Below are 23,509 nucleotides of genomic sequence, written 5' to 3' on the forward strand. Positions count from 1 at the left end.
TAGCTTCTTCTCTTGGTCGTGTAGGACAATGTGACACGAAGTGCCCCCTCTTGTCGCATCTCCAACATCTAACCTTAGAGTAGTCCTTCTTGGTATTGTTCGAAGCTTCTCCTCCTTTGTTATGACCATCAGAACCATTAGACCTTCCTCGTCCTCTTCCTCTTCCACCATAACCTCTACCTCTGCCTCTTCCTCGCGAGTTGTTATGGCTTCCACTAACTTGCGTATCATTCTTTCCAAACGTGAGCTTCTATTGACCTTCATCTTGGGTTTCTTCCTTTATGCGTTCGTCGAAAGCCTTCAATCTCCCAATAATATCTTCGAACCCCGTTGAATTTAGATCCAGCACTTGTTCTAACGAAGCTACGATGTGAATGAACTTCGTTCTTGGAAGTCCCTCCAGAAACTTCTTTACCATCTTCAATGCAACCATACAGTGTAGTTCGTCGATGATAGCATCGGACATCGTATGTCCTCCTTCATATCAAGACCTTTATCACGTCCTTGAGAATTGTCATCGTCTCCCATGTTTTGATCAAGTTACAACTTCTCTTGTAAACGATCTTCGAAACCTGGAGCTCTGATACTAATTATTGGGATTTATGAAATCTCGTGTCCAACTCTAAATTGTTCGATTAGTGCGATATTGTCCACTTTGGGCCTAATTGGCTGGCCCGCATGAATTTACTTTTGGGCTCATTCCCAAAAGGGTTCGTACTAATTAGAGTTGGACATCTCTTTATATATTAGACACTCCTTGCCTAAACTTCCAATGTGAGACTTGGATTGACATCTCTCATTCTCCACCTTAAGCTAAGGACCACACACCTTGTGCCCTTTCCTCTAGCGAATCATCTCGGTGCCTTGTCGCATCTTCGACATTCGACACCCTTAGTCGCAAGGTTAATTTGAGTGGTTTTGAGGATGTTCTTCCCATAATTCTAAGATCTTCTTGACATGATCTCTGCCACACACCTCCCAATCCTAATTCGATGGGTCTCGTTCCTACTCGAAGAATATTTTGGTCTTCTTGCAGATTTCTTGTCAACCGTTCTGATACCAATTGTTGGGATTTCAAACTCTATATTGTCTTTTTTGGGTCTAATTGGCTGGCCCGCATGAATTTACTTTTGGGCTTCTTCCAGAAAAGCTTTGTACTAATTAGAGTTGGACATCACTTTATATATTAAACACTCATTATCTAACTTTCAATGTGGGATTTGGATTTACATCTCTCGCCCATTAGTAAACCTACTTTCATTAATTCGATTAATTTTTTTTTTTTGAAGAATTAATTATTTCTCGCCCCCCGCTCCCTCCTCATAGATTATTGCGTGTATATGATGGAGATGATAATTCTGTAAATGTAATTGATTTTATGTTGTTTATTTTGGAGAATTATGTTTCACTTTTTATGGTCACTTTATTTGCACATGAACATATATTTACTTAGCATATAACTAAATATTTTAAACTAAAAACTGTAAACAATTTTATGGGAAAAGACTATGGAAACAAATTAGACAGTTTTCTGCGGAATCACTGTCTAGTAAGTTTAAACAAATTACAAATACACGTAAAACGGGAAAAATATCTGGTGGACATGATGACAATTACATTTAGCTGTTGATTGTAACAACTCGGAAGAACTTGACATAAATGATATTTATAGTCCTTTTATTTCTATATTTTTCATGACAATCATATAAATCGAACACATGTAGATTTTTTAGTTCATATGAGTTTACTGTTCTTTATCCATTTTATTAAACTTAGCTCACAAAACTTTTGAAAGTACAAACGTATTAAAATGAAGAGAATGGTACGATATTCAAAAGGGATGCAACGAACTAACCTCCAGAACTTATAGAAATATCAAACCTAAACCAGAATTTCGGATAGCTATTTGTCTATTTGTTTCTCATTTTAATAAATGAAGAAAATAGTTTTACCAAAAATAAAATTTATTTTTTTATAACGAAATTTCACATATAAATAAAACAAATACAATATAGAGTAGTCTTGTAGATCACTCTATATATTAATTAATATGATATCAAATCCGTAAAATTTTATATTTTCCATCGTAAAAACTTACAGAAATTTATTTCATTATCGATAAAATAAATTCCTAATTTTTAACAAGAAATTTAATTTAGAGATACTGAAAAGCTGTATGGCTGAAAAGGAAGTGGGGGACCGGGGACGTCACGTGGGATGCACAATCGAAAGAAATACAACAGTGTGCCTTTGTAATGGTTTCATAAACGAGAGTGAGAGAGATTCTCTAGAAGTAATTTTTAAAGAGAAAGAGTTACAACTTTAGGGTACAATGTGTATCTGTCACACTGTACTCTTGTTACTTTTATTAATTATGTAACATAATAATAATTATTTTTTTGAAGAGGGAAAAGATTATGGAACATAATTATCCCACTTCATATCTTGACTTTCCTTACTTTGGTATGTAATCACACGAACATATTGTTGTACCTTAAATGTACGTAGTATTTATAAAGTAGTTTTAAAATTACCGCATAACCATTATAAAGCTTATGACCATATGAAGTGGGACTTTATTAAGCGGTAATGCAGAAATTGAGATTCTCATCCACTAATATCGATTGGATTATACAACATATAACGTTAACTAAGTGTAAGGTATTCGTGAAAGCGTAACAAAGAGAGAACATTACTCGTATAAGGTATTCATGAAAACGTAACAAAGAGGGAACATTACTCTTGAAAAAAAGATTACGTTCATATTTACTTTTTGAATAGAAGCGTTTGTTGTCCTTTTTAATCTTGCAAGAACTATCTTTTTTAATCTTGTAAAGAACTAAAGAAGATAACGGGATGCGTGTTTCACGCGTTAGTTTTTCTTTTATAAGACAGAGCTTGTGTACATGAAGAAGTTAACGAAAATAATAAGGAAATATGAGAAAACATCAAGTCAATGTATCAACTTTGATAAATTATCTTTACACTTTGGCAAGAGAGTACATGTAATTGTAAGTCAATCAATTAAAGACACTCTTTGGTTCTAAAATGAAAGAGAAATGGATTCATACATAGGTATTCCAGAAAATATAAGCGAGTCTAAATGCAAACAGTTTGATTTTTTTAAAGGCAGACTACAAAACATAGTAAATGGACAAACGGGGGGAGATGGGTATCACAAGGTGAAAAAGAAGTGCTAATTAATCTATATTATTAGTTTTTCCGTCTTATGTCATCTCTAGTTTCTTACTTCCATTGGAGATATGCGAAAACCTTGCGAATGCCACTGCACGATTCCGGTGGAGTTCAAACTCCAATAAGCGTAATTCATTGGATAAAATGGGAAAATTGTGCTTATCAAGAGAAGGGGGAGGCATTCGTTTCTGGATGAAAGATGAGTTTAATCTAGCCTTGTTGGTGAAACAGTTGTGGAATCGATACAACCATGCTCTCTTTTGGCCCATGTTTTATGTGGCGAATACTATAGACTTAGTTCGGTTTTGCGAGCTATTGACGTGGATATCCCTTCATACGTCGGGACTGGCCTTCAGCTTGCAAACCTCTACTGCTATATTCACCTAACAGTAACACATCACATATCAGCTAAAAATGTTTTTAAACTACAGTCATCATTGGCTCCTCATGTTTTTAAACAACACTAATCTTTACCTCATAGTACTTGTTCGCTACGCCCATATTTAGCCTTGGAAAAAATTTACCGTCCGATTGGGGTTGCATTCCCAAACAACCCGACTCGTAGACAACGCCTCTAGTGCGACAAGGTCCGGGTACGATGGGGCTCTCACCCTCTTTGGCGCCCCTTTCCAGGATGACGCTTCTCCAGATTAGAATTCGAACGCTTGGATTCAAGCTGGGCTCTTCCTGGTTCGTTTGTCGTTACTAAAGGAATCTTTGTTAGTTTCTTTTCCTCCGCTTATTGATATGCTTAAACTCAGGGGTGATCCCGTCTGACCTGGGGTCACATTGAAGACTTTGGGTCATCAAGAGTTTTTGGACCGGAACGACCGGCGATATGACGAGAATTGAATTCACCACCGCATGTCGAGACGCTCCTTGCGTCCTTACCTCGGATTTTGGCCAACCGCGTGCAGTAATTTGTGACACCCAAGCAGACGTGCCCTCGGCCAGAAGGGTTGGGCGTAACTTGCGTTCAAAGACTCAATGGTTCACGGGATTCTGCAATTCACACAAAGTTTCATGTTGCTACATTTTTCATCGATGCAAGAGCCAAGATATCTGTTGCCAAGAGTCGTTTTAGAGTTTGCATTGCAGGACTGCTTCCAAACAAACACCGTCTCCGGGTTGGCGAAAGCAGACTGTTTAGTTGCATTTTCCTTGACACTTTCCGTGCCGAGGTTTGGTGATAACCGAAAGCTATGCGCATGAGCAAACCAAGATTAAAGTCTTAGCCGGAGATGAACGCATAACTACGAAATCGGTAGGCACAAAATCAACAAAGAAACCGGCCCACCGAGAGTGATGTTTCATCTTTATCGGGTCATTCTGTTTCCAGGGTACGACAATGATCCTTCTGCATACAGAAACCTTGTTACGACTTCTCCTTCCTCTGAATGATAAGGTTTAGTGGACTTCTCGCGACGTCTCGGACGGTGAACCATCCATGTCGCCGCGTTCCGAACACTTCACCGGATCATTCAATCGGTAGGAGCAACAGGCGGTGTGTACAAAGGGAAGGGACATAGTCAACGCAAGCTGATGACTAGCGCTTACTTGGAATTCCTCGTTGAAGACAAACAATTGCAATGATCTATCTCCATCAAGATGAAATTTCAAAGATTACTCGGGCCTGTCGGCAAAGGTATGAACTCATTGAATACATCAGTGTAGCGAGCAAGCGGCCCAGAACATCTAAGGGCATCACAGACATGTTATTGCCTCAAACTTTCTTGGCCTAAACGACAATAGTCCCTCTAAGAAACCCGGCCGTGAAGGGATGCCTCCATGTAGCTAGTTAGCAGGTTGAGGTCCAGTTCGTTAACGGAATTAACCAGACAAATCGCTCCACCAACTAAGAACGGCCATGCACCACCACCCATAGAATCAAGAAAGATATCTCAGTTTGTCAATCATTACTATGTCTCGACCTGGTAAGTTTCTCCATGTTGAGTCAAATTAAGCCGCAGGCTCCATTCCTGGTGGTTCCCTTTCGTCAATTCTTTTAAGTTACAGCCTTGCGACAATACTCCCCCTGTAACCCAAAAACTTTGATTTCTCATAAGGTGCCAACGGCGTTCTAAAAGCAACATCCGCTGATCCCTAGTCGGCATCGTTTATGGTTGAGACTAGGACGGTATCTGATCGTCTTCGAGCCCTCAAATTTCATTCTTGATTAATGAAAACATCTTTGATAAATGCTTTCGCAGTTGTTCATCTTTCATAAATCCAAGAATTTCACCTCTAACTATGAAATACGAATGCCCCCGGCTGTCCCTATTAATCATTGCTCCGATCCCGAAGGCCAACACAATAGGATCGAAATCCTATGATGTTATCCCATGCTAATGTATACAGAGCGTATGCTTGCTTTGAGCACTCTAATTTCTTCAAAGTAACGGCGGCGGAGGCACGACCCGGCCAGTTAAGGCCATGAGCGTATCGCCGAGAGAAGGGACAAGGCGACCGGTGCTCACCGAAGGCGGACCGGGCGACCCATCCCAAGGTTCAACTATGACCTTTTTAACTGCAACAACTTAAATATACGGTATTGGAGCTAGAATTACCGCGGCTGATTGCACCAGACTTGACCTCTAATGGATCCTCGCTAAGGGATTTAGATTGTATTTATTCCAATTACCAGACTCGAACAGCCCAGTATTGTTATTTATTGTCACTACCTCCCCGTGTCAGGATTGGGTAATTTGCGCGCCTGCTGCCTTCATTGGATGTGGTAGCCGTTTCTCAGGCTCCCTCTCCGGAATCGAACCCTAATTCTACTTCACCCGTTACCACCATGGTAGGCCACTATCCTACCAGCGAAAGTTGATAGGGCAGAATTTTGAATGATGCGTCGCCAGCACTAAGGCCATGCGATACGTTGAGTTATCTTGAATCATCAGAGAAACAGCCAGAGCCCGCGTCGACCTTTTATCTATTAAATGCATCTTTTCCAGAAGTTGGAGGTTGGTTCATGTATTGGTTATAGAATTACTACGATTATCCGAGTAGTAGTTACCATCAAACAAACTATAACTTATTTAATGAGTCATTCGTAGTTTCACAATCTGAATTCGTTTATACTTACACATGCATGGTTTAATCTTTGAGACAAGCATATGACTACTGGCAGGATCAACCATGTAGCATTCATAAATCACGGCAAGACCATGTCGCATTCCCGCAAACACAAGGAAAGTGGGAACAAACGAGGACTTGGCCGTCATCTTTTGTCTGGAGAAAAACGTGCTTAGCGGGACATAATTTCTTCGAGTCACCGCAATAACCTTTCCGCAGCCGAGATCTCAGTAAACAGGTTATTCACCTTTGCGGACGATGCATAATTTCTTATGTTTTCACGACTTCCCCCACTGAAGGAGATGCCGGAAACAACATTTTAAGCAAAGCTTAACAATTCCTTCTAGATGGGTACACAACACAGGCCCCTAATCAGTTCAACAAGCATAACTATGCTAGTGAAGAAACTGAGAATGATAATTGGTCTGTAATTGGGTGCACGAGCACAGAGCCTACAAACACTAGCTATCCAATCACCACTCATACGCTGCATGTTCAATTGCCCCACTAACATCAATCTTTCCAACCACTCTCGAGATGTAAACAAAAGAGCAGTTGGAAGACGGATGAAACCAGGACAAGTCCACACAAGCGCGAAATTTTGATGTTAGGGGCAAAATGGTCTGCAAGAAAATTCACCGGAGACAGTCCGGCCATCGGACCTCAACCCAACCATCGTGCTGCACCAAGCACTCAGACATTATCTATACCCATTCCGACACCCACCCTCAGCGTAGGCACAGAAGAGTGTATACCCCTCATTAGTATTGTTATACATGTTTCCAAACAATACCAAAATGTACTTCACTTTTAATAATATAGATGACATAACGGTAAAATATTAATCAATAGTTGTCCAAGAAATTGGAGAAGGAAAATAACGTTTACCAAAAAATATTCTAAGAAATTTATATAGATTTTCTAAGATCTCTATCTAATAAAATTTTACTATATATTTTCTCAAGAATATAAATATATGGTTTAAAAATAAAATAAATTAAAGATGCAGTTATAATTTCTATTAGATAACATTTTGTAAATAAAAATAATCATGTGTCCTGAAATCGCAGATCAAAATCTAGTTGCTATATAAGAGCAAGTTGTTTCTTGATTTCCAAATCATCCATAGCAACCATAATTTATGGAGACGATAATTCAATGTAAGTAATTCATTGCTGGATGCATTGATGAGGCTCCATAAGTTTGTTTCAAGCGAGTCTGAAGGCTGAAATAGGGAGATGATGGGCAGATTAATGGACAATCTCCATATGCATGAAAGTAGTCAAAAGACTTGCTTGATTTCTCATTCATGTTACGCTTTACATATAAAGGAGAGTTAGTTAAAAGTGAGTATGATCTCCCTAGGTCATGAATTTACAAAATGGAATAAGAATATCTGAGTATATTCTTTCACCCTCCCTCAGTTGAAACGTCGTAAGGCTTGACGGTTAATCTGGTTCGAAAAGCGTTGAATAAGGTAGATGGTAGCTCCTTTGTGAAGATATCGGCGTATTGATAGGCAGTAGGTACATGTAATACTTTAACTTCTCCTAAAGCTACCTTCTCCCTTACAAAGTGGAGGTCCAGCTCCACATGTTTGGTTCGTTGATGCTTCACAGGGTTTGCAGAGAGATACACAGAGCTGATATTATCACAGAAGATCAGAGTCGCACGTGAGATAGGTTGGCGAAGCTGAAGTAACAGATTCCTTATCCAGCAAGTTTCGGCAACTGTGTTTGCGACACCCCGGTACTCCGCTTCTGCACTCGAACGGGACACGGTTGGCTGACGTTTGGAGGACCAGGAGATTAGGTTCTCACCGAGATACACACAATAACCAGATGTCGAACTCCTTGTGTCTGGGCAACCGGCCCAATCTGCTTCGGAATATGCAGTCAAGGATCTTCGAGCTGAGCGATACATTTGGAGTCCGTGGTCATTCGTGCCTTGTACGTATCTGATGATCCTTTTTAGGGCATTGAGATGAGGTTGGCGAGGATCATGCATGAAGAGACAGACCTGTTGGAAAGCGTAGGCGATGTCCGGTCGTGTGAACGTTAGGTACTGCAAAGCTCCACCAAGACTTCGATAACGTCTTGGGTCTTCTATTTGATCTCCTGCGTCTAGTGTTAGCTTCACATTCACATCAGCTGGGTAGACAATGGCTTACAGTCGGACATTCCAGCCCTTTCAATGATGTCTGTGGCATATTGACGCTGTGACAAGAAGATGCCTTGCACATTGTAGTCAAGTTTGATACCCAAAAAATATTGAAGGCGACCCATATCAGTCATGGGGAACTCTTTCTTCAGGCTTGACCTGATCTTGTCCAGTAGGTGTTTGTTGGAACCTGTCAGAATAACATCGTCTACGTACAATAGAAGATAAGCAAGTTCACCGTGATGAGCATAAACAAACAGGGAGGCATCTGACTTTGTAGTGACAAAGCCAAGCTTGATGAGCAACTGACTGAAGCGGGCGTTCCAGGGTCTTGGCGCCTGCTTGAGGCCATAGAGAGCCTTCTCTAATTTGCACACATAGTGTGGGTACTTCTTGTCAACGAACCCCGGAGGCTGGTGCATGTATATGTCTTCAGTGATGGTGCCGTGGAGAAATGCATTTTGCACGTCTAGCTGTCTGATATCCCAGCCTTTGTTCAATGCAATGTCAAGAACTGATCGTATAGTCGCCGGTTTCACCATAGGGCTAAACGTCTCATCGTAATCGATTCCCTCTGCTTGAGTTTTTCCATTAGCGACAAATCTGGACTTGTGTCATTTTAGCTCACCATCTGCACCATACTTATGCTTATACAGCCACAAAGAGTTAATCACATTAACATTCATAGGCCTAGGTACTAACCTTCAAGTCTTATTCCTAATTTGAGCATCGCATTTTTCAGTCATTGAAGGATTCCAATTAGGATCAAGAAGAGCTTTTTGGTGGAAAGTTGGTATGCGAGAGGCAGAAGAAATAAGAAGAGTGAAAATATTTTTAGGCTTTACGATACCGGCCTGTTGTCATCCGAGTAGGTGGAGCGACATTGGTTTGAGGAGCAGACAGAGGAGCTGTATTTGGTAATGGATCATGAGGTGTTTGAGCTGTAGCCAATGGTTCAACATTGTTGACCACAGTTGGAATAGAAGACTGACCAGAATAGATTTGAAAATAGGTGGAGTCTGGTCTGAGCAGTCCTGGAAAGTGTACGTGGAGTTGTTGCTGGATTTCCTTTGTGCTGCTGGAAATGTCGACTCATCGAAGATCACGTGTCGTGAGAGAATGATACGATTTGTCTTGAGATCCAAGCAGCGATATCCTCTGTGGCTTAAAGGGTAGCCGAGGAACAGGCATGGAGTTGATAGAGGGGACAATTTGTGGAGGTTTGAATTATTGATGTTTGGAAAGCACAAGCAGACGAAGACACGAAGATGAGAGTATGTTGGTGTTTTACCAAACAGCAAAGAATGAGGTGTGCTTTGGCCAATAGATGAAGATGGCTGAATGTTTAGAACATGAATTGCAACATGAAGCGCCTCTGCCCAGTAAGATGGGGATAATTGAGCTTGAAAGAGAAGAGCTCCGATGGCGTTGTTGACAGTTCGTATCATCCTCTCGGATTTCCCGTTTTGTTGAGAAGTATGGGGGAAAGAGAATCTGAAAGTAATCCCATTATTATTGAAGTGTTTAAGAAAACGATTGTTATTGTACTCACCCCCATTATCACATTGAAAGGCTTTAATGGTTGCTCCAAACTGAGTTTTGACGTAAGCAGTGAAGTGTAAGAATTTTGAAAACACCTCGCTTTTACGCCTGAGAGGATATACCCAAAGATAGTGAGTTAGTTCATCCAAAAATAAAACATAATATCGAAAACCACTCAAACTTGGAAGAGGAGAAGTCCATAGATCAAAGTGTATGATATCGAAAGGCAAAAGAGTTGTATTATTTGATTTCGAAAATGGAAGCTTAAGGTGTTTACCCAACTGACAAGCGTTACAAAATTGTAAGCTGTCTTTATTAAAAGAAAAGCTAGAAGATGAAATGAGAGACTTCATTGAATCATGATTTCCGTGAGCCAGACGTTTGTGCCAGAGCGTAGGAGTTTCCGTAACAAGAGTAGTGGGTGCGGTTTGAGAATCGATGGCACTGAATAAAGATAGCCTGAGCTGTCACTGCTGAGAATGAGTTTCCGAGTTTGAACTTCACAGAGAAACAAAATGAATCAAATTAAACAGAACACCAATTATCCTTTGTGAATCGACAGACAGAAATAAGATTTTTAACAATAGCAGGAGCAACCAACACTTTGTTTAAATGAAGAGGACGAGTTTGTGATTGAAGGAAAGAGTTACCAGAGGATTGAATTGGAATGGAAAATCCGTTTCCAACAATTACTCAATTTTCGATGTTCAATTTAGAAACAGAGTGGAGGTTACCTGATGAAGACGCCAGATGAGAGGAAGCACCGGAGTCCATGTACCAGTTAGTTGACGGTTCTGTCAGCGTCATTGTGTTGAACGCTTCCGCAAATTCCCTCGTCGGTTGGTAGTTCATGGCCACCATATTAGCTTCGTGTTGAGTAGTGGGACGGGGTGAGTACTGTTAGTGGGAAGGACCTCCATTGGGATAGTTAAGCCATTGAGGAGGGGGCCCTTGCTGCCAGTATTTGAAAGGTACGTTCAAAAACTGCTGGGGCATGGTCTAGTTGTTGTACGGGTGACGCTGGTTGTAGTTGTTTTTACGTCCACGTCCTATGTTTCCTCGTCGATTGCCCCTGTTGTTGCGCTGTTGACGATGGGTGTTGTCTGCAGCTTTAGCCTCTGGAGTTGTGGCTACAAGAGCAGTTGAAGAAGATGCAGTGTCGTTGTGGTTGATAGTTCCTTTGTAGGGCTTCTTCAGGCGGGTTTCTTTGAGCTCTAGCATATTACGATCTTCCTCAAACGTTGGGAACGGTTTCTGATGCTTGATGACATTGATGATGTGATCAAACTTCTCGTTCAGGCCATTTAGCATGTACAGGACGAGAGTTCTGTCATTCACAGGAGGCTCCCCATTCTCTAGCAGGTCCGCAATCGACTTGAGACTTTGAGAATACTCATGAGCGGACTGATCTCCAATTTCTTTGGTTCAAAGATCGTTGTCTAGCTATGGCTCGGGACTCTTTGTTGTTTCTGAATTGATTCTCAATGCGGAGCCATATATCTCTAGCTGAGCCACCAGTTTTGAATGAGGATTTGAAGAGGGGTGGAGCAAGAGTGCCGTAGATCCATAACTTGACCAACCCATCTCGTTTCTTCCAGGCCTGATCGTCGTCACCGGTTGGAAGGGTTGTACCATCAACATGTCCGAGAACATCAAAGGTGAGACAGTGGGTCAGGAAGAGCTCCCTCCAAGCATCGTACTTGAAGACGTCAAGATCGAGGACCAAAGGTATATGATGCTTAATGTTCGTCACTACAAAGGTTCTCTCAATGTTTGCCATTGCGACAGATTGTAGAAGAGACACTTTGGTAGATGACGGAAAGAAAAAAAAATATTTAGAAAGAGCTGTGCTCTGATATCATGAAAGTAGTCAAAAGACTTGCTTGATTTCTCATTCATGTTACGCTTTACATATAAAGAAGATTAGTTACAAGTGAGTATGATCTCCCTAGATTACAGGAATTTACAAAATGGAATAAGAATATCTGAGTATATTCTTTCAATGCATACCCCATGTGTTGAGTCTTGTAGTAGTTCCAATTGCATTTGAAACTATTCTCCACAGAAAATGCTGGAGCTTTGGCTAAATTGGTAGTTTCCAACTTTTAGATTTCGAATGAGTGAGCAGGTCGAAGAGGTGTTGTTGGTATCCAATTTTCGTTGTAAACATCAGTGTGTTCCCCACCACGGATACTGTGATAGTTTCCCTTTTTAAGGAGTTCCACTCCCAAAGTATAGAAAACCAACCAAATTGATTGTTCTTGTTGTTGCGATATTGCATCCAAGACTGAGCCATTTCTCTAGTACTTTGCCTTGAATAATCTTGCAGATAAGGTATTAAGATGTTTCAAAAGCCTACAATCATTATTTACTTTACCATAAACTTAATGTTTAATTTAGAGAAATTTTCTAAGATAGAATTAAAAAATCTTTTTATAAACATACAAGGATCAAAATAATCAAAATAAATTTTACTAAAGAAGTAAAAGAAATTTATATTTCTAAAGTTAACTAATCTAAACTCTAAGTTTAGATTTGAAAGATGGAGTTCTGGAGAGAAGAAGTTTAAAATTAAAAAAAAAATTAATACTTAAAATTTAAAATAATAATTTTAAAAATAGTTTCAAAAAGAATTTTTAGATTTCAAAAATAAAAGATTGAAAAAGGTTTTCAAAAAATTAAAAAAAAATTCAAACTGTAAAACATATTTTTCGAAAATAAAAAATCATACTTCTTTATTTTATTTATTTATCTATATATATTCATGTATTTATAACTACCAGAATAAAATAATCTTTTAATATTTAATAAAATATATTATGGTCATTTTTCTTTTTGGGTGTTCTATTGGTAAAAAAAAAATCATATTTTATGGGTTTTTTGAGAAATTTGCTTTTTAATATATTTTGTAAATTTGTAATACAGTATGCATTATATGTTTTAAATTTTTAATTGATAATTGGTTTCTTTAGTAACTTTGGTAGTTAGTAACGCAGCTCATGTTCCACGTTTCGGATCCATGAAAAGACACGACGGTCATGGTTCACTTATTTTCTTTTTTTTGAAGAAGGGTTTTCATGGTTCACATAATTGCAAAACCTTATCATTAGGAGAGTTTCTAATCCGTAAAACTGGACTCAACCATTATAATTAAGGTTTGAGAGTAAGTCTTTCACTACAAGAAAACACATGTTTAACGACGAAAATTAACGAGGAAAAACAATCCTCGTAAATTTGCGTCGAGTTTACGACGAATTTACGTGAAAAACTAAAGTCATCGTTATTTCCTCGAAACGTAACGACAAAACTGTTTCGTCGTACAGTGGATGTAATTTTACGAGTATTTTACGAGGAAAAACTATTTCCTCGTAAATACGACGTAAACTTTGCGTGGTATTTACGAGGGAATAGTTTACGTGTATTTAACGAGGAAATTTTTGAATCCACCAACTTTATAGGTGTTACACGTTTTTTTGCCCACCTAATTAATTTTCGTAAATTCATAGCAAAATTACAACTACCAGATTCGAATTTTCCTATAAATATGGATGTTTGAACATCATTTTAAACACACCAACAACAAAAAACGTGAAAGAAAAAAAAATGGCTGGCTCCGGGAATATTTACGAGTTGCGGAAGTGGATGTATATGCATAGAGATGCTAACGGGAGAGTGACGAAAGAATACCTTGCGGGTCTGGAGACATTTATGCATCAAGCAGATTCAACACCGCTCGCCCAAGAAAATGGTAAGATGTTCTGTCCTTGTCGGAAATGCAACAATTCGAAACTGGCAAACCGTGAAAATGTTTGGAAGCATTTAATAAATAGAGGTTTCACGGAAAATTACTATATCTGGTTTCAACATGGAGAAGGTTTTAATTATGATCAGAATGAAGCTAGTAGTAGTAATAGCAATTTTCAGGAAAAAGAACCGGTTGATCATCATTTGCATAATGAACATAGTTACCAGCAAGAGGAGATGGTAGATTATGATAGGGTTCATGATATGGTAGCTGATGCATTCGTAGCTCATGATGAAGATGAAGAACCTAATATAGATGCAAAAAAGTTTTACGAAATGTTAAACGCGGCGAATCAACCACTTTACAGTGGTTGTAGAGAAGGTCTCTCTAAATTGTCGTTAGCTGCTAGAATGATGAATATTAAAACTGATCACAATCTACATGAAAGTTGCATGAACGAATGGGCGGACTTGTTTAAAGAGTACTTGCCGGAAGACAATGTGTCTGCTGATTCTTATTATGAGATTCAGAAACTGGTTTATAGTCTTGGGTTGCCTTCGGAGATGATAGATGTTTGCATCGACAACTGCATGATCTATTGGGGAGATGATGAGAAGCTAGAAGAATGTCGATTCTGCAAGAAGCCACGATTCAAGCCGCAAGGACGAGGACGTAATAGGGTACCGTACCAAAGGATGTGGTACCTACCAATTACAGACAGATTGAAAAGATTGTATCAATCAGAGCACACTGCTGGAAAGATGAGATGGCATGCCGAGCATACTCAGACGGATGGTGAGATGACTCATCCATCAGATGCAAGAGCCTGGAAACATTTCAACAAAGTACATCCAGATTTCGCTAGCAATATCCGGAATGTGTATCTCGGATTATGCACAGATGGATTTAGTCCGTTCGGAATGTCAGGGAGACAATATTCATTGTGGCCAGTCTTTCTTACTCCATACAACCTGCCACCGGAGATGTGCATGCAACGGGAGTTACTATTCTTGACCATATTAATACCTGGTCCGAACCATCCAAAAAGGTCCCTGGATGTTTTCCTACAACCACTGATAAAAGAGTTGAAGGATTTGTGGTCAACAGGGGTGAGGACGTATGACTGTTCAACGAAGACGAATTTTACGATGCGAGCGATGCTTTTGTGGACCATAAGTGATTTCCCTGCCTATGGGATGTTGTCTGGATGGACTACACATGGGAGATTAGCTTGTCCATATTGTAATGGAACGACAGATGCGTTTCAACTGAAGAATGGTAGGAAGACAAGTTGGTTTGATTGTCACCGTCGATTTCTTCACATTGGCCATCCTTACCGAAGAAACAAGAATTTGTTTAGGCACAAAAGGGTTGTGAGAGACACTCCTCCTCCATATCTAACTGGAGAACAAATTGAAGCGCAAATCGACTACTACGGAGCTAACGAAACAGTTCGTTGGGGTGGTAATTGGCATGTCCCTCGTAATATGCCAGATTCTTACGGTGTTCATCACAACTGGCACAAGAAGAGTATATTTTGGGAGTTGCCATATTGGAAGGATCTTCTTCTGCGCCACAACCTCGATGTGATGCATATAGAGAAGAATTTCTTTGAGAACATCATGAATACAATATTGAATGTCCCAGGGAAGACAAAAGACAACATAAAATCGAGGTTGGACTTGCCGGATATTTGCTCAAGAAGCGAGTTACATATTAAAAGCAATGGACAAGTTCCCGTTCCGATATTCAGATTATCTTCAGAAAAAAAGTCGGTGTTGTTCAACTGGGTGGCATCAGAAGTGAAGTTCCCCGATGGGTATGTTTCGAATCTCTCTAGATGTGTTGAAAAGGGTCAAAAGTTCTCCGGGATGAAGAGTCATGATTGTCATGTATTTATGCAACGACTACTGCCCTTTGCATTTGCGGAGCTACTTCCAACAAACGTACATGAAGCACTTGCAGGTACGTAGTGTATTATATCACAATAATTTACAAAATAATATATGACTAACAATGTGTTTAATTTTTTTTCGAATATAAAAGGCATTGGAACATTTTTCAGGGATCTGAGCGCACACACTCTTAAAGAAGAAGTCGTGGAACAGCTTCAGGAGAACATTCCCATCTTATTGTGCAACTTGGAGAAGATATTTCCTCCCGGATTTTTTGACGTCATGGAGCATCTAGCTGTCCACCTCCCATATGAGGCATTGCTTCGTGCACCTGTACATTACGGATGGATGTATCAGTATGAGCGAGCCATGAAATATTTGAAGGGAAAAGCAAAGAACCTCGCCAAAGTTGAAGGTTCTATAATTGCTGGAAGTTTGACGGAAGAAGTTTCTCACTTCACATCGTACTACTTTGCGTCAAAAGTACGTACACGGAGAAGAGCTCCAAGAAGATATGATGATGGTGGTGTTGCGCCAACATATGCAGTTGCTGGTGTTCCAGACATCTTTAGCCAGATTGGGCGACTCGGTGGAAAGTCTAAAGAGGTTTGGTGGTCGAGTGAACAAGACGCTCATAGTGCACACACCTATATTCTACTCAATTGCGAAGATCCATTGATGCGTTATTTTGAAAGGTAACATATATTGACACTTCGAAACACATATAAGTATAATTAATTGTATAATTGCGAGAGATTCATTCCTATAAAATGTGATTTTACAGCCTATTTGTTTCTCAAGTCGAAGAAACATTTCCTGGTATATCCACAAGTGACGTAGACAAAAGGAAAGATCAACACTTCATTAAGTGGTTGCGGAATCAGGTATTAACTAAAAAAAATTTCATACATTATCTGTATTTCATTAACATTCTCTTTATTTTTGCAGGTTGATTATGACGACGACGATGCAGATTATCCTAAGTGGTTACACGAAGTAATTCAATCTCCACTTGTAAAGGTCACCACATCACAGATGTATTTCACACGAGACTATACTTTTCATACATATGACTATGGTAGACAGCGGGCGACCAGTAACTATGGAATATGTGTGAAAGGGGAAACAGATTTCTACGGGATCTTGACGGAGATTATTGAAGTCGAATTTCCAGGGATACTGAAGCTGAAATGCGTCCTCTTCAAATGTGAATGGTTCGACCCCGTCGTCAACAGAGGTGTTCGGTCTAACAAATTCGGTGTAGTTGATGTCAACGGTGGAAGAAGGTACAACAAATTCGAGCCTTTCATCTTAGCTTCACAAGCAGACCAAGTTAGCTTCCTTCCATACCCTCGGATGAGAGATTCAGGTATAAATTGGTTAGCAGTGATCAAAGTTACACCTCGAGGACGAATCATCAGTGGAGAAGAACCACCATTGCAAGAAGAACAGATAAATGAAGTCGAGGAACCTGAACAAGAAATTGATGACATCCTTCTCATTGATCCGCATAATCACGAGTACGAAGATCTTACCGATGATGCCACAGACGAAGCTGTTGAAGACGAGTTTAATGAAAATGATGATGTTTCTAGTGATGACGAGAATGTCGATGTATCCGATTGATGTATTTGTTTTATGAATAAGATGAGGGAGTTTGTTTTATGAATAAGATAATGTGAGGTTTGTTTTATGAATAAGGGAATGCTGGGAGTTTGTTTTATGAATAAGCAAATGTGGGAATTGTGGTTTGGAATAGAAATAAAGATGAGGTTTGGAATATATGAAGTAGAAAATAAGGAATATGGGGTTTGGGGGTTTCGGATTCTAGGGATTTAAACATAACACTCGTTAATTCCACAAACAAAAAATCGTCGTAAAGGACTCGTAGGTCAACGAGGAAATAACGACGAAATATAAAAAAAAAGAACGCGGGACTCGTTAATTCCACGTAGGACAAAATCGTCGTAAATACCAAGTACGATGAATTCGTCGTAAAAACCACGTAGGATGAAATCGTCGTAAATACCACGTAGGATGAATTCGTCGTAAAAACCACGTAGGATGAAATCGTCGTAAATACCACGTAGGATGAATTCGTCGTAAAAACCACGTAGGATGAAATCGTCGTAAATACCACGTAGGATGAATTCGTCGTAAAAACCACGTAGGATGAAATCGTCGTAAATACCACGTAGGATGAATTCGTCGTAAAAACCACGTAGGATGAAATCGTCGTAAATACCACGTAGGATGAATTCGTCGTAAAAACCACGTAGGATGAAATCGTCGTAAATACCACGTAGGATGAATTCGTCGTAAAAACCACGTAGGATGAAATCGTCGTAAATACCACGTAGGCATTTTACGAGGAAATCATTTCGTGGTTGTTACGTGTATTTTGCGAGGAAACTCTTTCAAGGTATTTACGTGTAGATTACGAGGAACTATTTTCGAGGTATTTACGAGGAATTATAGCGACGTCCTTACGTGGAATATTGACGTGGTCTTTACGACGAATCGCCCTACTTCGTCTTTACGACGAAATATATTCCTCGCTAAGTTACGACGAATTAGCGAGGAAATATATGTTACGGCAGACGTGTAACGAGCAAACGCGTTTCCTCGCTAATTCGTCGTAAAGCCTCTTTTACGACGAAATAACGAGGAATACCGCGCTCGTTAAGATTATGTTTTATTGTAGTGTTTATCTTTGTTTTTGTTTAGAATCTCCACACAAATGGCGCTCCTACGACAACAAGAAACACTTTCTCTAGCAAAGAATCAAGAACCATCTCAAGATTTCATTTTCCGATCCAAACTTCCTGATATCTCCATCCCTAACCACCTTTCTCTCACCGATTACCTCTTCCAGAAATTCTCCGGCGACGGAGGCGGCGATTCCACCGCCACATGTCTCATCGACGGTGCCACAGGACGTATTTTCACCTACGCCGACGTACAAATCACTTTAAGGAGTATCGCTGCAGGACTCTACCGGCTCGGGATCCGCCATGGTGACACTGTCATGCTCCTTCTCCCAAACTCGCCGGAGTTTGCTCTATCTTTGCTCGGTGCAGCTTACCTCGGGGCCATATCTACACCCGCGAATCCTTTATTCACCCAACCGGAGATCGCAAAACAGGCACAAGCCTCCGGCGCGAAGATGATCATTACAAAGCCATGTTACGTCGATAAGCTAACAAACCTTGAAAACGTTTTGATTGTTTGCGTACACGACGGAGACGACGACGTTCCGTTACCTGACGGTTGCGTGAGTTTCACGGAACTGACGCAAGCTGACGAGACAGAGCTTCCTAAACCGGAGATCTCGCCGGACGATACGGTGTTGATGCCGTACTCCTCCGGGACCACCGGACTTCCAAAGGGAGTCATGATTAGTCACAAGGGAGTAGTTGCGAGCACTGCTCAGAAAGTCGACGGAGAAAACCCTCATCTCAACTTCACCGGAGATGACGTCATGATATGTTTTCTCCCAATGTTCCACACTTACGCGCACAACTTGCTGATGCTTTCCGCGATGAGGGCCGGTGCGGCGTTCTTAATCCTGCCTAGGTTCGAGTTGAATATGGTGATGGAGATGATTCAGAAGTATAAGGTCACGGTGGTTCCGATGGCCCCACCGGTGGTTCTAGCGTTCGTTAACTCGCAGGAGACGGAGAGATACGACCTGAGCTCGGTGAGGATGATGTTTTCAGGCTCAGGTGCATTGACGAAGGAGCTTGAAGACGCAGTGCGTCTCAAGCTTCCCAATGCCATATTTGGTCAGGTCAGTTTAATGATGCTCTCACTTTTACAATTATTTTAAAATTTCGTCATTAATTTTAGTGCAAGGACTCTACAAATTATTGAAGTTCGAGAAATTTGACTGAGTAATGAGATTAAGATTGAGTAATTGTTGAGATTCGAGAATTGAGATTGAGTAGTGATTCTTGATTTGAATAGATTACATATGATACGGGTCATGTGGTAGTTATGAGTAGGTGTGAAGATTTGTCTCCTCAGTAATCAAATGGATTTTTTATGTAATACACAGCAATCATGCACATGGTATAAATAATTAAGAAACGATTTAGTAATTCACCAAATCAAGCTCTAGAATTGTCCAGATCAGGATGTCACCGAACTCTGAATATTCTTACTTATAATAATTTCTTTTGAAATATTACAAAATTAGGTGTAACGATTTTCTTACGAATAATTATTAGTTTATGTTTTATTAATTTTAAAAATTAATATAATAAATAGATTTTTTAATTTTTGAACAAAAAGGTTAAATAAAACATCAATATATATATATATATATATATTTATGATAAATATTTTCATCAGAATATATATCTTATTATTGTGATAAACTTTTAAAAGCACTTATATAATGCAAATATTTTATACATATATTTTTGATTGATTAATATTTAATTATAAATTTTTCTATATCTTATTGTTTTATAATAAAAAATATTATTTTTAGATAACAACAAAATATATATCTATAAGAATTATCTTATTTTTTTTAAAAAATATGTTATTATTTTGATGATTTTATCATATTAGATTATAATCAATTAGCTGATATAACTTATAATCTAATATTATTTATATACATTTTTTTTAAAGCAAAAACCACGTAATCTTAGATCGAGGTATGGCCTGCATCATGGTATTGCCCAACGGAATACCTAAAATCATGGAAACTTGACACATAAACAAAATCAATTTTTGATTGATTAATATTTATTTATAAATTTTTCTATGTCTTAATCTTCTAAAATAAAAAATATTATTTTCAAGATAGCAACAAAATTCATATATAAGAATTATCTAATTTTTTTAAAAAAATATTCTTTTATTTTTATAATTTATCATATCAATTTATAATCAGTTAGGTAATATAAAATAAAATCTAATATTATTAATATAAAATTCGTTTTAATTATACAATAAGTCAAATACCTAAAATCATGTTTATTATTGTGATAAACTTTTAAAAGCACTTTTATATTAGAAATATTTTAGAAACTATTTTATAAAATATCTTATACAAATATTTTTGATTTATTAATACTACATTATAATTATTTATATCTTAATGTTTTATAATTAAAAATATTATTTTCAAATAACAAAAATATATATATATATATATATATAACAATTATCTTATTTCTTACATACATAAGATCATAAGATCGGAACAAGAAAGTAAAAGAGAAACATAAAATATTGCTAAAATACTATTTTTCTTTTGATGATATTAATACTCGTGAATATATTCGATATGAATAATAAATAATTGTACGACAAAGACATCAAAAACAATAACAACAACCATCTTCAGTATAACAAAAAAATTTGGACAATATTTAAAAAAATTTGAAGGTTCCGGATCAAACTTACCTGACTAATAGTGTTGTTGTAATATTTAAATTTGTGTAATAGTTATGTCTTCATGTAATTTTAAAAAATCTTTTTTGTTAAGTTTTGTTTTGTATATTACTGTTTTCTAAATCTAATTTTAAATATTTTAAATCTTATTTTAAAGTTATATTTAATTTTATGTGTAAAATTTAAAATATGTAAACAAAAATTAAAATAAATATGAAATATAAATTTTTTAAGACTTAAAACAATAAACAAGAAAATATTTATGAATCATAAAGATGATGTGTGATTGTAGGGACCTAAATGCAAATAAAAATAAGAAACTTCAAATTTGAAGTTTTGAGTAGTGAAACTTCAAATATAGAGTTTCACTCTTCGAAACTCAAATTGGAAGTTTTGAAGTTCTTTTTTGGAGAGCAAAAAATTTCAAGTTCCTTTTGGAGATCAAAAAACTTCATATTTAAAGTTATAGAGTGTCTTTTGGAGATTCTCTCAATAGATTTATGTGCAAGTTTTAACATACTACTAAATCTCGATCCACGCAACCGCGCAAACGTTTGTTTTTCATTTTTATATACATAGATATTTATTTTAGATTATAAGTAGCATACATTTTTATAAAGTTAATCATATATTTAAATGTTTATATAACTATTTCAGATACAATGATTTAATAATTTTATACTTTATATGTTGTAGTTAATCAATTGTTTAAAACTGTCATATGTATTTGTTGCTTCTTATTGTATTTGCGTTTAATTATTAAACAAATTAATATAGTGTTTTTTGCAAATATGACTCAAAACTTGAAGTCAAACACAAAACTAACCTATGTTTTTTTGGAACTTTGACTTGCCTCTTTCACCCTCGAAGTTCAGATTATTCACGAAAATGCCATCACTTTTTTTTTTTGAAAATGCATATTTTACTCTATCACCCTCATCTTCTTCAAGTATTCACAATACTGCCTTTGCCATCAATATACCAACCACCACGAACAACCAATTTGAAGCTCTTAATGCACCTAAAAATCGATTTACACTCTTTCTTTCTCAATTCTTATGAACCAAAACCAACATCTCTTTACTTTCTCTCCACATTCATCCAAAAAAAACCCAAGATTTTGATTCTAAAATTTTTATGGTTCATAGAGCCATTGAAGCTTATGATTCTTGGTGGGTAACTTTTGTTTGAGATTCTGGGTGCTTGGAGAAGACTTTTGTGTGCTAAACAAGTTATCTCACTGGTTGAAACTATAAAATTAGTTTTTTTTCCAGATCTGTTTGTCCAGACGACTTTACATGGAAGTCTTCTTGTCAGTGCAGAGGTTGATTTTGCAATTGACTTTTAAATTTTTTTTTCTAGACGACTTACATGGAAGTCGTCCGTCTTTGTTTGTTTAAAAAAAAATCGAGACGACTTCCATGTAAGTCGTCTAAGGTAAACGGGTTAGTTTTGCATTTGACCGGATTGTGTCAGAAATTTGACTTTTCCTAGACGACTTACATGTAGAAAATTAAAAAATCAATATTTTGTTATACCTAGATGACTTCCATGTAAGTCGTCTCATGTTTGTTTTGCAATTGAAAAATAAAACAAAAAAAATTATTTTTGTCTAGACGACTTACGCGGAAGTCGTCCATCAGAAGACTTCCACGAAAGTTTTCCATGATTTTATTCAGAGATTCTGGTCAAAACTTGCTTATCTTGGACGACTTCCATGTAAGTCATCGCACGGACGACTTCCGTGTAAGTCGTCTAGAAAAAAATAATTTTTTTTGTTTTTTTTTCAATTGCAAAACTAACCTGAAACGACTTACATGAAAGTCAACAAATTTCTGACACAATCCGGTCAAATGCAAAACTAACCCATTTTCCCTAGACGACTTACATGGAAGTCGTCTCAATTTTTTTTTAACAAACAAAGATGGAGGACTTCCATGTAAGTCGTCTACGTTAAAAATCAATTGTAAAACTAACCTAAATGGATGACTTCCTAGAAGTTTACCAGACGACCTCCGTGGAAGTCGTCTGCGTCAATGTTTAATAAACTTTCATTTTCTCTAAAACTATAAAGGTTTTTTAATTTTTTTTTTGTTAATTCATGTATATTAGTCAATATTGGGGCTACTGAATGAAATTTATAACTTAATTGGTGATATTTATAAGGTTACCAACATTCATGCTTAGTAAAGTTTCTAGCTAATTGAGAAGACTTTCGTGGAAGTCTTCTACGTTAGTTTTTGTAAATTTGTTAAGTAACTTTAAGATATGTTTATTTAATTTTCAAAAGTGTTAAGTAAATTCAAGAATATCAAGTAACATGGTTTAATGTGTCTTCTCAGATCATAAGATATACTTTTTACTTATGTATCTAATGAAAGTGTTCTTCTAGCTTTGAACTTATGTAATGTTTTATCTTTTGTGAATTTGACTAAGTTTTCTTGAGAATTCTTCTCCCTTAGTTGTAATAAATTTGATTAATTTT

The 23,509-nt window shown here is 37.6% G+C and overlaps 2 protein-coding genes across 2 annotated transcripts in view; one reads left to right on the forward strand and one right to left on the reverse strand.

The window, feature by feature from the left end:
- Positions 1–10,974: 10,974 nt before the first annotated feature.
- LOC106345028 lies at positions 10,975–11,755 on the reverse strand. The gene is made up of 2 exons (XM_013784303.1): positions 11,433–11,755; positions 10,975–11,356 (listed from the first exon to the last, which is right to left on the reverse strand). The coding sequence occupies exons 1-2, from the start codon at positions 11,753–11,755 to the stop codon at positions 10,975–10,977; spliced, it is 705 nt and encodes a 234-aa protein (XP_013639757.1).
- Positions 11,756–18,355: 6,600 nt separating this feature from the next.
- Positions 18,356–23,509, forward strand: part of LOC106293547 (4-coumarate--CoA ligase 4-like) — a 10,199-nt gene continuing 5,045 nt past the window's right edge. The window contains exon 1 of the mRNA XM_013729228.1: positions 18,356–19,405. Within this exon, the coding sequence (XP_013584682.1) occupies positions 18,356–19,405 (1,050 nt within the window). The remainder of the gene's footprint in view (positions 19,406–23,509) is intronic.

The sequence above is a fragment of the Brassica oleracea genome, chromosome C5, assembly GCF_000695525.1.
Source record: "Brassica oleracea var. oleracea cultivar TO1000 chromosome C5, BOL, whole genome shotgun sequence".
Lineage (NCBI taxonomy): Eukaryota > Viridiplantae > Streptophyta > Magnoliopsida > Brassicales > Brassicaceae > Brassica > Brassica oleracea.

Excerpts from the sequence above, each read along its gene's own strand:
- LOC106345028 (XM_013784303.1), bottom strand. The coding sequence starts at position 11,755 with ATGGCAAACATTGAGAGAACCTTTGTAGTGACGAACATTAAGCATCAT. Across the intron at positions 11,357-11,432 it reads CAATTCAGAAACAACAAAGA|TCTCAAGTCGATTGCGGACC; the intron begins GTCCCGAGCCAT and ends GTATTCTCAAAG.